The sequence below is a fragment of the Nicotiana tomentosiformis genome, chromosome 8 (genome assembly GCF_000390325.3).
Source record: "Nicotiana tomentosiformis chromosome 8, ASM39032v3, whole genome shotgun sequence".
In the NCBI taxonomy this organism is placed as follows: Eukaryota; Viridiplantae; Streptophyta; class Magnoliopsida; order Solanales; family Solanaceae; genus Nicotiana; species Nicotiana tomentosiformis.
Genome location: NC_090819.1, coordinates 21,887,370 through 21,904,355, shown reverse-complemented (window position 1 = coordinate 21,904,355; position 16,986 = coordinate 21,887,370). Strand labels below are relative to the sequence as shown.

Genomic DNA, 16,986 nt, shown 5'->3' with positions numbered 1-16,986 from the left:
AATTACTGTTAATTCATGCTAATTAAATAAAATAATTCTAATTGCAAAACACTAAGAAACTATATATTAAAGTTTCGAATATTAAAATATAAGTCTATTTTTTTTTTGTATTTTCAAAGATTAAACTTAAAATAAGGCTAAAAGCATAGCAATATAAAATACTAATAGAAATATGTAACAAGATAAGAAATATTATAAAATGAAACTATTTTGTGTTTTCAATTTGTAATTGAAGTAAAAAATAGACTAGAACTCTATAAAACTCAAATAAATATTTAAAAAATACTAAAAACAACTTTAAATGATTTGCGGGTAAAATATTACGTGCTTACGGCGTGATTCTGAAAAGGAAAAGATATTTGGGATTCTCATGAGTTGGTTCGCTGTGAAGAATGTGGCAGGTGAGTTTCTTTTTTTTTTTTTTGGTTACAAGATTTTGGGTCAATGATTTAGCGGTTATTATTCGTTTTGGCCGAGCGCATGTTGATTTCGTATAAATATATAAATATTATTTAACATAGTTCAACTATAGATATTTCAAGTCAAGCAAATAGGTGCCACACTGGTTTGGCCATGGGTAAGAGTCGTCTAATGTGTGTGATTTTCCAAACATCAACCTTCAGTAAATTCAGAAAAATAGAGAGTTTACACTTATAGAAATATATCGATATAAATAAAATTAACTTAAATGCACTCTCATAAAAAAACTATAGTACTATGTCTTCGTTATCAAATTAAAAGGAATATAATAGTGGAGAGAATTAGTTGCAATACATAATAGCTGGTGAATGCAAAGTTCTAAAACATAATATAAATAATGTTCATATAACCTTTTTTGGTTGGATTTCCTGTTCATTTCAGATTCTTGACAAGCCCTCTTTCAATCACAGCATCTCTTATGAGGTTAAAAGAAGTTTCGAAATCATCAAGCAGCTGTTGTGGATCAGGAATAGCACTTTCGTCAACAGATACGACGATGATCATCTTATTGATATAGCTTTGGATATTGATCATCAGTGCCTAGAATTACAATTAATGAAAAAATGTGTTATTGATGTATTTTAGCCAATTATAGTACGTAAGTCAATTATCAAAAACGGCTTATAACACACAGTTACCTATTGTAAATGTTATTTTAACCCGATAAAGTAAGAAAACTATACACTATCAACTCACATAAATTGAACTCTTCAACTAATTAGGTAAAAAAACAGTCCCCTTATATCAATTTCCTCTATGAAAAATATATATGGGAAAGGAAAGCGAGATTAAGATTTTTATGTTGTAAACATTTCCACTTATCAAACACCCCCTCGGGTCCCCTTTTAATTATAGGCTCAAGAACCAAAATTAAAGAGGCTTTTAGAGGTGATTTTCCATTGTTTAGGACTTGGACTCATGCAATATAATTAAGGTAAAAATTTATCTTTACCTAGTATTTACACCAACATATGCAATTTAATCTTGATAGTTAGTACTTCTTCTGTTCACTTTTACTTGTCCACTATGAATTTTGCACACCCCTTAAGAAATAATAAATGAACTGCATAATTTACCATGATACCCATATTAATTGATACATATTTTTAATGAATTTGAGAAAATTATTTGAAATGAGTAATTAATATTGTGGGTATAACTGAAAAAATAAATTGTCTTCTCTTAGTATGCTAAAAGTGACAAATAAAAGTGAAAATCTATTTTTAGAATACAGAACAAGTAAAATTGAATGGACGGAGTTAAATTAAAGTAAGAATATAAATCACCTAACTATATTTAAATGATACTATTAAATGACTGCACGAAAGACATAACTTGCTCTCATTAGCAGAGGCGGAGCTAGGATTTGAAGTGTGTGAATTCTAAATTTTACGAATCGAACCCCCATCTTTCCCAACAAACCCACAACCCTTACCGTTGAACCAAGACCCCTTTTGTTACTGGGTTTGACAGTATATATTTATATAGATTTAGTAAATATTTCAATACAAATACAGTGTTCCGGAAAAAGTCACTGGTCTCGCCCGAACCCGCACCCCCTACTGTAGCCCCGCCCCTGCTCATTAGTTTGATGTAAACACGAGCTTAAATAAATTTTATCTACAATTACCTATATCATGCTTCTTGATAGTATTTTGGCGACATAACAATATTTAACTACGTATTAATTAATCTCCAAATTAGTAGTTATAAAGAGCAAATGCCTCAAGAGTAGAGTTGATCAGTACTTACACTTGGCTGCCCATAAGAACCTGGAGCCAGATAAGTAATGGGATTGCCACAGAACCCAATTTCTTCCTGTGGTCCAACCAAGTTGGTGAAGCATACTGTTGTATGTGAGAATGCTCTCACAGTTACTAGTGTAGCTACCTATCAAAAATAAAAGTTGCAGCATTAGGTTAAATTTATTTATAACAATTAATAACTTTTCATAGAATGATATGGTAACTAAAAAGTTACGGTAATAACCCGTATATATAGCCGATTAAATTACACTAATAGTATAAAATTCTTTATACTTTCAACGTATACAACCTCAACCATATATTAAAGGATTAAGCTTATATACACTGACGATAGTTCAAAGGGTTTTTATGCTATGAGTGTAATTTAATTGATTGTGATAAGTTATATGCCTTATTTTTTAAGAAATTAGTTACACTTATTATGTAAAGTTATATACAACAATAACAATAACAACACAATAAAATTTTACTAATGAGGTCTGGGTGTAAAGTTATATATAGTTATCTTTTAATTAACTCGAAAAGAATTCACTGGATAGAAGTTCACTAAATTTTGTTGAATTTAAATATGCATATACCTTGGCACCAAATATCTTGACTAGTAATTCAGCTAACATCAGAGTGAACAAAGCTTCAAATGTGCGTTTTTTGCGATCTACTGTTGCCTTTGCTTCTTTAACATAATCTAAAGGATCATCACGCAATGCAATCTTGAAAGGTAAGAGCACATAACCAAACCAATTTCCCCAACCTCCCTTTTGTTTTGTGCCCTTCTCCGTCATATCAGCTAAATCCTGTTTCATTCATGTCATTATACGACTTCACAATAATAATAATAATAATAATAATAACAACAACAACAATAACAGAATAAAGGTTACTTCAATTCCTGCAGAGGGTCTTAGGTTTATAATAAGACATGATCGTAGTCGAATGTCCTTGGGAAGATTGTTGTTTCTCTCAGTGGCTCCCTTATCTTCCTTACCAACGGCTGTAAATAGTCGGGAAAATTGTGAAAATCAGAGACGAATGTAACGTATAATAAACAGGTTTAGTTGAACCCAATATTTTTTATATGGAACAAAGCAAATTGGTGAATGTTACTAAAATTTTAACAAATATTAAAATTAGAACCTTGCGGAAATGTTTGGGTTCCATCATGAGAACATAAAAATTAAATCAAAAAGTTTAAATATTGAATTTGTGACTAAATAACATACCATATCTCCTGTTGAGATATTTAGATAAACCAGCTTGTGTTATTCCCAGGGCAACATCATTTATAGTCTGTGGAGAAAATGCATGCAACAATATCAGTTAACTTTAACAACAAATATATATCAACTTTATTCATTTATAATGTCCAAATTGCTTACCACATTCATAGCATTTTTCACCAACTTCAAATCATCCAAATTGATTATCCTGTGAACTATTCGTCTCCCGTTAGACGCAGAATTAGGCGGAGCCGCCATTGGAGTTTTTGTATCCTTAAAAAAGATGACTGTGGCTATGAACATCAAAAGATCCACCATAGTATTGAGTATCATGTTGATGAAAAGCCAAAATTTTCCCAAATACTGCCATAACTTGAACGACCTTTCCTTTTCTGAATAACCTGCGAAAGAGTAGGCCTCCTTTTCTGTTAGGGGTCGTTTGGCAAGGTGTATAAATATAGTACTAAACATGGTGTATTAGTATTGCTGGATTAGTTATGGTGAGATTATTTTTTATCCACTATTTGGTTTGGTATATTAAAAAAAACATGCATTGCATAGGGATATATACATGCTTATCCATGTGCTAAAACTATGATATTACTAATGCCATGATTTGCTATGTATTAATTATACATAGGATAATACCAAATAGAGTATATAACTAATACATGTATTAGTTAAACATAAGTTGAAAAACACTACCAAAGTAAGGGATTAATAATACCAAAGCTAATATATGTATTATTGTTTCCTAATACATCTTACCAAACGACCCCTTAGTACTTACGACACTAATAGTGTAAAAGTATTTCTTTTGTTAGTGTACATATTTTAGATAAGAAAATGAAAGTGGCAAAATCAATTCATTTCTTAATAACTTGCCCAATTTTTAAACGAGTTCGGTTATTATCCGTTTGTTTACTTGATCCAACAAGTTGAATCCAAAATGACCCGTTAAACATTTGGGTCAAGATGGAATAAATAAGGTAAACCCGACAAGTCAAAATGCAATCCAAACCTAAACATACAAAATCAAAGGTTTTTTTTTTTTTTTGGGAAAAGGCAAAATAAAAAAGAATGACAGGTAGAGCAGGTTGAATTATATGACAAGTGATTTGATCCAATTCTTGTTAACTTATTCAAACTGAATAAAGTTATAACTCATTTGTTGATTTGACTTGCTAGTTGCTAAGATATAATAACCCAACTCGACCATATGTCACTTCAAAAAAATATCATAATTAAAGTAATGAAGAAACCTGAAGGAGTAGGCCTCCGTTTCTTGGTTGGAATAGTAGGAAGCTTGAGATGATCAGCAGTTTGGCGAGTACACGCGAGTAAAAGAGAAATAAGAGAGGTGCCATCACCAAGAGAATGGTGAACTCGGAGTAATGCTACGGACTCTGCATCGCCAGTTTTGACATTGATAATGTGAAGGTCCCAAAGTGGCTTCGATTTGTCAAGGTTGGTTTTGCTAAGGTTGTAAATATAATCCTCCACGAACTTTTCTGATGATTCGGTCAGTTGACCTTCGTCCACTTCTAGTACTATAACATGTTGCTCCAAATCAACTTTTGTTTGCACCCATTTCATGCCTGCTGAATTATTTTCATCCACAACCTGTACATAAAATTTGTTACTACTACTTAGTATACATTTTAAGTGTGTATATGTTTACTTAGCTTGCAGCATGTGTACACACTTCCTTCTATGATCATCTCGGTAGATTAAAACGGGTTGAATTAATAAATGAGTTGGATCATAGTCTATCAAAAAATTTCTTTGGTCAAAATGGGGAGTCAATTTAAGATAAACGATGCGTCATAACCTAACTTACTCAACTCAAAATTATTTTTATTTGTTATTTTGTTCTTTTGTAATTTATTTAATCACCACATCAAATTAACTAAACTTTTTCTTTTATATGAAAATAAAAAAAGGCAAATATCATTTTTAGCCCGCGACAAAAATTATTTACATTTCTTAACCGCAAAAGTGTATAAAATTTATATGTTTTTTGTATATAAAATATACAAATGTATATACGTACAAAAAATATATATTTTTCGACTATTATTATGAGCGCGGCTATGCAGTGTCATTTTCTCAATAAAATAAAAAAAATTTGCTCAAAACTGGCTAAGCTTTTTCGTTCTATAACCAACCAGACCCAAAAAAATTAAAATTTTAATAATTTTTTGTAGATAAACTAGATTGATGATTGCCCAAATTGGCCCAACTTTGAATTGGATTTACTTTGGTTATGTAGTAAACACTCCAAAATATAGAACCATATGTTAGTCCTTTGAGAAAAGGACCTACATAAGGATGCATTACCCAATTATTGCGGTACCAAGCACAAGCACTTTAAATACGACATATTTTGGTGTAAAACAGATACCACTAATTTTAGCAATATATTGGAAATAAAAACCAATTAGTACAATACGTAAGGACTGGGAAATGAGGAAGCATACATGTCGTGCACCCTTAAAGATGCTGATTACTAGGAATTTCACAGGGCATCATTTATCTTCTGTTGATCGAGGTATGACTCTTTTATACGTCACCTTGATTTATTATTTAGTTTAAATTTTATACATCAAGGGTGTAAGACTTTATTAATTACACAATCAGATCATATAAAAAAGAATTGCAGATAACTTTACTTAACAATATTGATAATAATTTAAAACAAATAGTAAGTGACCGATTATAACAGTAAATTACAAAGATAGTGTAAAGTTTTATTACACTGTAAGTATATATAGATTATTAATATGATATAATTTGAACATTTAAAGTGTATAAATAATAATAAATTTTGAACTTATAATTTAAAAAAAGTGATGAAGTTTCTGAATCTGTCTCTAGTTCTGCTAAGGGAACAATCACATTAGACATCAGTGCCTATCATGCCCGCCCTTTAAAAGTTTTTTTTTTGTTTCTTTTCAAAAGGGAAACAACAACAACTATCCGTAAAATTCCACAAACGGGATCTGAGGAGTGTAGTGTAGAGAGGCCGGAAAGAGAAACAAAGCAACACAGAAAAAATAAAGCTAGCACAAAATCAAGTAAGGAAATGAAATCCAGTAACACCTTCCACAACTTGCGAAAAAATACTAGAAGTCAGAAGTGTATGCCATTCAAAACTAGTTTTGGAGACATTTAGCTATGGTTCGACCATAGATTTCAATATAAAAAAAATAAATTTGTTCATGGAATATGGTTAATTTTGAAAAAAAAATCTCAAATTCCCAAAATCTGATTTAGGACAGTTTTTGGGTGAAATCTTGTGCGAATTTGGGTAACGGCTACAAGAGAGAAATAGAAAGGAAACTGTACCCGAATAAGGATGGACGTAAACTCGTAAGCTACCGAAGGTAGGGATAATCGTCTAGATCTTATTGTGAAATAAAAAAGCCGTCCCGTCACAACAGACAGGTTGCTTCCTCTATCGTCGCCCGGGGAGCTCTTGGCGAGGATCTTAGGATAAGTCGCTAAAACAAATGGGATGGGAGGATCTACCCATTCAGATAATTCCGAAGATAGACCGTTGGCAGCAGGTAGAGAGATTTTTTTTCTAAAAGTTTTTTCAAATAAAATTAATATCTAAACACAAATTCAACTTTCAAAAATACAGCTTCAAAAACTCATTTTTTAAGTTTCAACCAAATCTAAGGTCCAAATACAAACTTACTCTTACGTAAATGGGAACATGCAAAACACACATAGGAAATATAGTTAAATGTTGCAAGGAACATACCAGCAAGCTAGTGAAACGAGGATGCTTAAGCAAAGTATGCTCCAACTTCTCCTTCACAGGATGTGGTGAAATCCGAGTTTTTGTGGCCATAATAGCAACGACATGGACATTAAAATTTGGATCGTGAAACAAACGAGCAGTTGGACTCAATGGTTCTGTTTCCACAGGCACCATATCGTACTCTTCAATGGCTTTCCTCTTTGTATCTATTGGCTTTAGAAATGATGGTCCTGTTGTTCTGCATCTTAATCCTGTGACTGGTGACTCCATTGTTTTTGCTTATAGTTTGATGTCAAAGAGAAGAGAATATGGGAACTCTGAATAAGTTTTAATGTGTGTACTATTACTTGATTCTGTGACTTTTTTGTTTTCTTGTTGCTTTTTGTTATATAGAAGACATAAGAGTACCAACTTCATCTAACGTATGTGCATGCTTGCGCATTTTTGACATGGGCAATAATTTAAACTCAATTAAAATATTGTTACTAAGAAAAAAAAAAGATTTTGAAATTTATGGTTTTAAAGTCATAACATTTATAAAAATTTGTGGTCTGAAAAATATTATAACATTTGTATAGCATGAAAAAATTCTCGTAAAAGGTAAAAGAGAAGTTTAAAGTATAATTATTCAAAATAAATTTTAAATTTTCTAATTTATGATACATTTCTATAAAGTATAGTATTTTTGCCTTTTATCACCTTTAAACCAATTAGCAATTTCTTGGCAGAAGATTTTTATTAATTTTACACTCGTGTTATCACAGGATAACAAGAATTTTCGAATTGTGCTTTAAATTTTGACCAGAACTTAGGATTTTTGCACGAGAATAAAGTTAAACAATTTCCAAACAATCTTTTTCATCAATAATTTCAAATGTATTTCTTCAAATTTCAATTTGAATCATGTCCAAATACTTCGTTAAATACAGCTGGTTATAGTACAAAAATTAAACAAAAATTTCTTCATTACTTTACGAACGTACTGACAGATGCTTGTATTAGATAGATTAGGAAGAAAGGGATTAACCTTACCCTTCCTTTTATATCCAACTCTGTTCCATGCCATGTGCAGTCAAAAGTGAATTCAGAGTTTTACCGCAGTTACATATATAGATGAAAAGTCAAACGTAATGAGTACGAGTAGATCAATTGCCTAACATCTCCCATTTTTGTGTAATGGACCAGTTCTTAAATCTAAGAGATACGTTGACGTAACAATCCTTCCTATTGCAAACTGCATACCCATGTTGTGCAATTAATGACAAATTATACTCCATCCGTTCTAATTCATGTGAACATGTTTGACGGGCACGAAATTTAAGAAAATAAATGAAGACTTTTGAAATGTGTGGTCCTAAACAAGTAAAAAAGGGGCCTAGATTATTTGTGTGGTTATAAAAGCTTCTCATTAAGGGTAGAGTTGTAAGTTTAAGCTAAATTATTTCCAAATTAAAAAAGGGGTCATTCTTTTTGGAACGGACTAAAAAAAAATAGGTTCCATAAACTGGAGCGAAGGGAGTATTGTATATAATATTTTTTTTTTTCGTACTTTTTGCTTTTCTAATTCTGTCTTTGCCACTTTTATGGACATATCCATGAATTTTACTACGTAAAAATTATTGGTAATAATACTTCTTAATTAATTTGCAGAACTTTGAATGAAAGGAAAGATTTCTGGTAAGGAGCGCCTTTCTCTCTTTTAATAGATCTTATATGATAAATCTGAATTAGATGAACTAGTGAATTTTAAATGCCAGATTAAAATAACTTTGGAGAAGGACATGCTTTAATAGTGTAGTGATTGAGTTACATAAAGAAAAGTTTGTCTTCACGTCTTAAAAGTATAAGATGCATTTTAAATTTATAGTCTGTTTGGCCAAGTGTAACGATTCGGCCAATCGTTTTGAGTATTTTAGCCCTGTTTTTCTATTTATTATCTCTTCAATGTTATATTGTGGTTATGTGACTTGGCGGGGTGGTTGGTTTGGTTCCGGGTGAGGTTTAGAATGAATTGGAATACTTAGTCCCAAAGTTGGAAGCATAAGTTTAAAGAGTTGATCGGAGTTTGACTTTTGTGTAGACGACTCCGGAATAGAATTTTGACGGTTCTGATAGCTTCGTATGGTGATTTTGGACTTAGGAACGTGTTCGGATATTGATTTAGAGGTCCATAAGTCGTTTTGACTTGAATTGGCGAAAGTTAAAAAGTTGAAGGTTTGGAAGATTGAGAAGTTTGACTGAGAGTTGACTTTATTGATATCGGGGTTGGGTTCCGATTTCGGAAGATCCGTTATGTCATTTGTGACTTGTGTGCAAAATTTGAGGTCGAACAAAGTTGGTTTGGTATGAATCGGCGTTAGTTTTGGAAGTTGGATGTTCATGATTTCAATAGGTTTAATTGGGTTACGATTTATAGAATCGATGTTGTTTGATGTAATTTTAGGCCTTGAGTATGTTCGCTATGTATTTTGAAACTTGATGGTATATTTGGACGGGGTCCCGAGGTCCCCGGATGTGATTCAGATTGAATCCAGAACCATTTTGTACTTGGTTGATTGTTGAAACACTGCTGAGGCTGGTCCAATCACACATTTGCACTTTGCGCCGCAGGTGCAGCACCACAAATGCGGCCTCAGAGCCGCAGAATCGAGATTTAGGCAAGAGCATTGGCTCCACATGAGCGGAGTGTGGCGCACAGATGCGCATCCGCGAAAGCGGAGAAGGCACCGTAAATGCGGAATCTGGGCCGTTGGTATTGTACCGCAGGTGCGGTCATGCGCTGCATGAGCGGTCAATGATCCGCAGAAGCGTGATCGCATGAGCATCTCTTGCCGCTGATGCAGAAGTCCATGGCTTAAGTTAAAGCCGCACATGCGATGGACTTTCTGCAGGTGCGGAGCCGCAAAAGCGGCTAACTGTCCGCAGACGGAACCACTGGGCAGAAATGGGGCAGATCGAGGGTTTGTTCCTATTCTTCATCTTTTGAGTTAGAGAACTCGGTTTTGGGAGATTTTGGGAGAGATTTTCGAGTTGATCGGGTAAATAATTTTAACTCGGATTTGATTATTATACATAAATCCATCATTATTGTTTTATTATTTAATTAGTGTTTTGAGTGGGAAAAATTTGTGAAAACTTCATAAGCTATATTTTGAGGATTTGTAGGTCGATTTGAGGTTGAAATTGAATAATTTTGGTATGGTTGGACTCGTTATTGAATGGGTGTTCGGATTTTGTAGGTTTGGTCGGGTTCCAAGATGTGGGCCTAGAGTTGAATTTTTTATTTTCTTTAAAGATTGCAACTTTATTATCCGGAATAGCTTCCTATGATTTGTATATATGGTATAATGTTATTTTGGCTAGATTCGAGCTTCAGAGTTGGATATTCGCAGAAAAGACTTACTAGTGGAATGAGTTAGCGTATTTGAAGTAAGTATCTTGTCTAACTTTGTGTAGAGAAATTTCTCCTTAGGATTGGACTTCTTTTGTGTCATTTGTGATACTTGAAAGTCGTGTACGCAAGGTGACGAATGGGTACACAGGCTATATATGGTAATTGACTGGTTTAAGCTATGTAGATTCTTTTCATGCCTTTAATGGAATTGTCATAACATGTTATATCCATCATCGTTAATCCATCCTTATATGCTTTATTTGATATTGTTAATACTTGTCCCATCTCTTACTTGTTATTTGCCTTTACATGTTTAGTTGAAGTTACTGTTTCCTTATTGACTTGTTAATTATTTGATTGTTGAGTTACCTTACTTTAAGTTGTTATTTCTGGGAATATCTTACTGTTGAATTTTTGTGTTAAAGTTGTAAAAGTCGTGATCACATTGTGGCAAAGTTGTAAATTATTAAAATACCATTCTTGTTGAGTTATTCACTTTCAGTTGCTATTGTCGAGACTTTTGTACACATTGTGGTTGAGCCATGGGCTATTTGTTGTGGAAACATTGTTATTGTTGATTCTTTTGGCAAGTTGTGGTATTTGGTTACTTGAGGTACGAGTTGTGATATTGATACGCATGCGGTGATATAAGGATACAGTTTGATACGCATGCGGTGATATAAGGTGTGATTGATACGCGTGTTGCTAGTAGGGGAACTACTTGAAGCCATATGGTGTGATAAAGTGGGCTAAAACGCGGGTAGTTATTTCGAAAAAAATAATTTTTCTAAACTAAATGTAAGGCTCTTACGATGATATAAGGAAAGATTGTGATTGTGATTGTGAAATGAGATACGCGGCGGTATCTCGGACGTGATTCTTGTTGTTATCTTTTATCTACATCACTTGTGTTTGTCTGCATCGTTTACTTGGTGTTCTTATTATGTGTTCCTCCCTTGATACCTTTATTGCCTTAATTTAAATGTAGCATATCTTGTTGTTGTATTCCTTCATTGTATCATTCCTTTATTTTCATTATTATACTGTACCATACCTGTTCAGCTTCTTTATTTATTCCAGTAAGTGTCTTGACCTGACCTCGTCACTACTCTACCGAGGTTAGGCTTGATACTTACTTGGTATCGTTGTGGTGTACTCATACTACGCTTCTGCACATCTTTTTGTGCAGATTCATGTACCTCATATTAGGCTAGGCACTAGTGAGTAGCACATTCAGATCAGAGACTTCAAGGTATACTTGTCGGTGTCCGCATGCTTCGAAGTCACCCTCTGTTCTTGTTTTCTATTGCTTACTCTTTACTTAGACACTGATGTATTAGGGATTGATTCAGTTATTCGTGTAGAGCTTATGACTCAATGTGATGACCCAAAATGTCATCTTTAAATTTAATAAGTAATTTTGTATTCTAAGACCTCGAAAACATCATTTATCATTCCTCGACTTGCGTGCGCAGTCCGAAAAATTTTCTGGAAAGTTTTCATGTGAAAAACGGATTAAAATGTGAAATAGAGCTTTAAAACTCAATTGAGTTGACTTTGGTCAACATTTTTAGGAAACAGACCCGGATAAGTATTTTGACAATTCTGGTAGGTCCGTATCGTGATTTGGGACTTGAGCGTATGCCCGAAAACGAATTCCGAGGTCCCTAATCCAAGATATGGAATTTTTATGAAAAATTAAAAGTTTGAAAGATTAATGATTTTTAAGAAATTTCTGATGTTGGATTTATTGACCTCGAGTCCGTATTTTGGTTTCGGAGCCCGGTATATGTCCACTATAATATTTATAACTTGTCTGCCGAATTTGGTGAGAATCGGAGTTGATTTGATGTGATTCGGATGTCCGGTTGTAAAAATATAAGTTTTAAAGTTTTCTTGAAAATTTCCTTTGATTTGGTGTCTGATTCGTAGTTCTAGGAGTTATTTTAGTGATTTAATCATGCGAGCAAGTTTGTATGATATTTTAGGACTTGTGTGCATGTTTGGTTTGGAGCCCCGAGGGCTCGGGTGAATTTCGGATAGGCTACGAAATGATTTTGAACTTAAAAAATCTGGTTTTTGAGCTTCTGCTGTCTTCTGGTGCATTGTGCTTCGCGATCGCGAAGCCATTCCTGCGATCGCGAAGAGTAAATTGTAAGTAGTGAGTTTTACCCTTCGCGTTCGCGAAGATAGGCACGCGGTCGTGGAAGATAAACTCCCAGTATACTGCGAACGCAAGGGACCAAATGCGATCGCGTAGAAGGAAGGAAGGCACGAGCTAGGCACGTCAATTGTGCTCTGCGATCGCATGAGCCTTTACGCGATTGCGTATGGCTGGAAAAATGTACTCCGCAATTGCATGAGTATTTACGCGATCGCGTAGAGTTAAAATTCTAGGCCGCCAAAATGTGCTTCGTGATCGCGAAGCCATTCCCGCGATCGCGAAGAGTAAAATGAACCTGGGCAAAAGTTGTTCTACGCGATCACAAACGAATTTCCGCGATCGTGAACGAATTTTCGCGGTCGTGAACGAATTTTCGCGATCGCGATGAGTAAAAATCCCAGAAACAGAACTTAAGTTCTGGAAATGGGGTTTCGACCCTTTTTCAACTCTTTTTCATTTTTGAGCTCGGGTAAGGCGATTCTTGGGCGATTGTTACGGAAAAACATTGGGGTAAGTGTTCCTTATCCTATATTGATTATATATCATGATTTCATACTCATTTATATCATGAATCCATGAATTTATGGAAGAAAAAAAATCAGATTTTTATAAAATCTTCCAAAAACAAAAAATTAAGATTTGAAGGTCCATTTGATATCGGAATTGGACAATTTTTGTATGATGGAACTCGTATCGAAACGGGTGTTCGGATTTCGTGAGTATTTTCGGAATTTAAGACGTGGGTCCCACTATCAAATATTTTAATAAATTTAGGATTTTTATCCGAAAAATTTGTAAATTCATATGGAATTAATTCCTTTGATTAGTATTGAATATATCAAATTGTTTGTGAATAGATTTGAAGCTTTCGGAGACAAAATTAAAAGGAAAATCTGTGGTTGAATAATTGAGTGGAATTTACAAAGCGAGGTAAATATCGTGGTTAACCTTGACTTGAGGGAATAGAACTCTCAAATTATTTGTTATGTGAAAAGCATGTGAACGACGTATAGGCGAGGTGACGAGTGTCTATACGTCGCGAAATTAATTATTTGCCTGCTTGCTTGAAAAATCATAAATTAATTATTATAATAATTATTTCTATCCTATTCTTTGTCAAATATTAATTCTTGAATTCCTGCATTAATTGTTACATGCTATTTGAATTATGTGTTTTAATTGTTATTTGACATTTAACACATCAAATATTAAGCTACTTAATTTTTCTATGATTTTCATAATAAATTGTTATTTGTCATTGTTTGGTTCATAAATAAATTATAATTATTGTGTGCCTTGATGCTTAATAATTTCTCATTGGACGTGGTATTTATTAAAGTAGGTTTTATTATATTTATGAGTTGTTTAAAATTATATTGGGGGAACGGGTTGCACGCCGCAACGGAAATGAAAGTATATGTATATATTGGGGGATCAGATTGCACGCCACAATAAACTTATTAAAAGTCAATATTGGGGGATCAGATTGCACGTCACAATAGACTTATTAAAAGTCAATATTGGGGATCGGATTGCACGCCGCAATAGACTTATTTAAAAGTCAATATTAGGGGATCGGATTGCATGCCGCAACAGACTTATTTAAAAGTCTATATATATACTTGATTGAAATAAATATATGACATACTTGATTAAAAGGAATATATTGGGAGAATGGGTTGCACGCTGCAATAGAATTGAATGTGAATATATTGTGAGAGCGGGTTGCACGCTGCAACAGAATTGGGTGAGATAATAATGGATTATGACTGCTGAGTTGGCTTCAATTATTATAAATAAGTTACCTGATTTATTTCTATTATTTGTTGTTGTTATTAATATTGCGTACGGGTTAATATAAGTGAATCGCCTTAGCCTCATCACTACTTCGTCGAGGTTAGGCTCACCACTTACCAGTACATGGGGTCAGTTGTACTGATACTACACTCTGCACTTCTTGTGTAGATTTTGGAGTTGGTCCCAGCGGTGTGCCATAGACTTGCTCGGATTTCAGCTACTCGGAGGAGACTTGAGGTATAACTACATGGCGTCAGAAGTTCTAAAGTCCCCGTCTATTTTATTTTAGCTGTGTATTTATTTCCAGACAGCTTTATTTTATTCAGACCTTTATTTGTATTTATACTAGAAGCTCGTGCACTTGTGACACCAATTCTGGGATGGTATTTAGACACTGATATTTTTATGTATTAATTTCACTATATTTCAAACTTTGCTTCCGCTTTTGTTTCCTTGATTATTAATAATTTAAAAATTATTTAAAATTTGGTTAATATTATTCTAACGTTGGCTTTCCTAGCAAGTGAAATGTTAGGCGCCATCACGGTCCGAAGGAGGAAATTTCTGGTCGTGACAGTTGGTATCAGAGCACTAGGTTACATATGTCTCACGAGTCAAGAGCAAGCTTAGTAGAGTCTGAAGGATCGGTACGGAGACGTCTGTACTTATCTCTCGGAGGCTATGAAGTTTAGGAACAATATCACTTTTTTCTTATTCTGTCATGCAATTTTATTCTATCATCGATGATTGAACCATTCTACTCTTATTCTCTCGCAGATGGTGAGAAAATGTAACACCTCTACCGATAGACAGGGACCAGAACCCCCGGTGGCAACTATGGCCAGGGGTGGAGGTCGAGGCCGAGGTCGTGCTAGAAGCTGAGGTAGAGCTCAGTCCAGAACTCGAGCAGCTGCACCTGTTGATGAACCTCAGGTGGACCTTCAGGAGGAGGTTCCAGTTCAGAATGTACCAGTTGAACCAGTTCAGGTCCTGGAAGGATTTATAGCCACTCCATTACTTCAGGACGCTTTAGTCCATTTGGTAAGTCTTATGGAGGGCGTGGCCCGGAATGGTACATTTCCAGTTGAACCAGCCGTATCACAGGCTGGGGGAGGAGCACAAACTCCCACTACTCCCGCTCCGGAGCAGATGGCTCCCTATAATCAGGCTCCAACAGACCCACTAGTTGGGGTAGTTCAGCCAGTTGTTGCGGCACAGATCGGTGATAGGCCCGCCATGTCTTTTGAGGCCTTATTGAGACTGGATAAGTTTACCAAGCTCTTTCCAGTTCACTTCAGTGGTACACCTTCTGAGGACCCACATGATTATCTTGAACGCTACCATGAGGTGTTGCGGAACATGGGTATAGTTGAGACCAATGGGGTTGATTTTGCTGTATTTCAGATGACGGGTTCTGCCAAGAGGTGGTGGAGAGATTATACATTGACCCGACCAGTCGGATCGCCTGCACTTACATGGGAGCAGTTCTCTCAGCTATTTCTGGAAAAGTTCCTCCCTATTACACTGAGAGAGGAATTCCGCAAGCAATTTGAGCATCTACAGTAGGGCATTATGACTGTTACTCAGTATGAGTCCCATTTTGTGGATTTGGCTTGTCATGCTCTCCTTTTACTACCTACGGAGGTAGAGAGAGTGAGGGGGTTTTATTGAGGGACTCACTCACCCTATCAGACTTCAGATGGCCAAGGAGACCGGAAGTGAGATTTCTTTTCAGGCGGCTGCTAATGTCGCAAGGAGGATCGAGATGGTTCTTGCAAAAGAGAGAGGGCAGAGGTCCGATAAAAGGCCCCGTCAGTTCGGCAGTTTCAGTGGTGCCTCGTCTGGAGGCAAAGGTAATTTTGGTAGGGTCATCTTCCCAAACCGTTTCATTCAGCACTACATGCATCTCCCGGTGCTTAAGGGAGTCACGATCCTATTATGCCTTACTCTAGGCAGACAGTATTCAGTGCACATTCAGCTCCTATTAGTGCACCACCATTTCAGAGTTACTACAGTGGTTATCCGGCCTATCTGGGTCAGCTTTAGCTTCAGCAGCCACGTCATCAGGATGGGTGTTATGAGTATGGGAACATTGGTCATATCAGGAGGTATTGCCCTAGATTGGCGAGTAACAGATCTCGATAAGATTCTCGTGCCATCATACCGGCACCGGTTGCTTCACCGCCTGCTCAGCCAGCTAGAGGTAGGGGTCAGGCAGCTAGAGGTGGAGGTCAGGCTATTAGAGGTAGAGGTCAGGCCATTAGAGGTGGAGGTCAGGCTATTAGAGGTAGAGGTCAGGCCATTAGAGGTGGAGGTCAGGCAGTTAGAGTTGGAGGCTAGCCAGTTAGAGGTCGTCCCAGAGAAGTAGTTCAGAGTGATGGGGCCCAACCCCGATTTTA

General features: G+C 35.4%; 1 protein-coding gene across 1 annotated transcript; it reads right to left on the bottom strand.

The window, feature by feature from the left end:
- Positions 1–699: 699 nt before the first annotated feature.
- On the bottom strand, positions 700–8,241 carry LOC104107919 (wax ester synthase/diacylglycerol acyltransferase 11-like). Its single transcript, XM_009616851.4, has 8 exons — positions 7,233–8,241; positions 4,726–5,086; positions 3,623–3,864; positions 3,467–3,533; positions 3,128–3,237; positions 2,825–3,040; positions 2,233–2,370; positions 700–1,020 (listed from the first exon to the last, which is right to left on the bottom strand). Exons 1-8 carry the CDS (start codon positions 7,500–7,502, stop codon positions 853–855), a joined length of 1,572 nt encoding a protein of 523 aa, XP_009615146.1. The 5' UTR covers positions 7,503–8,241; the 3' UTR covers positions 700–852.
- Positions 8,242–16,986: the final 8,745 nt, after the last annotated feature.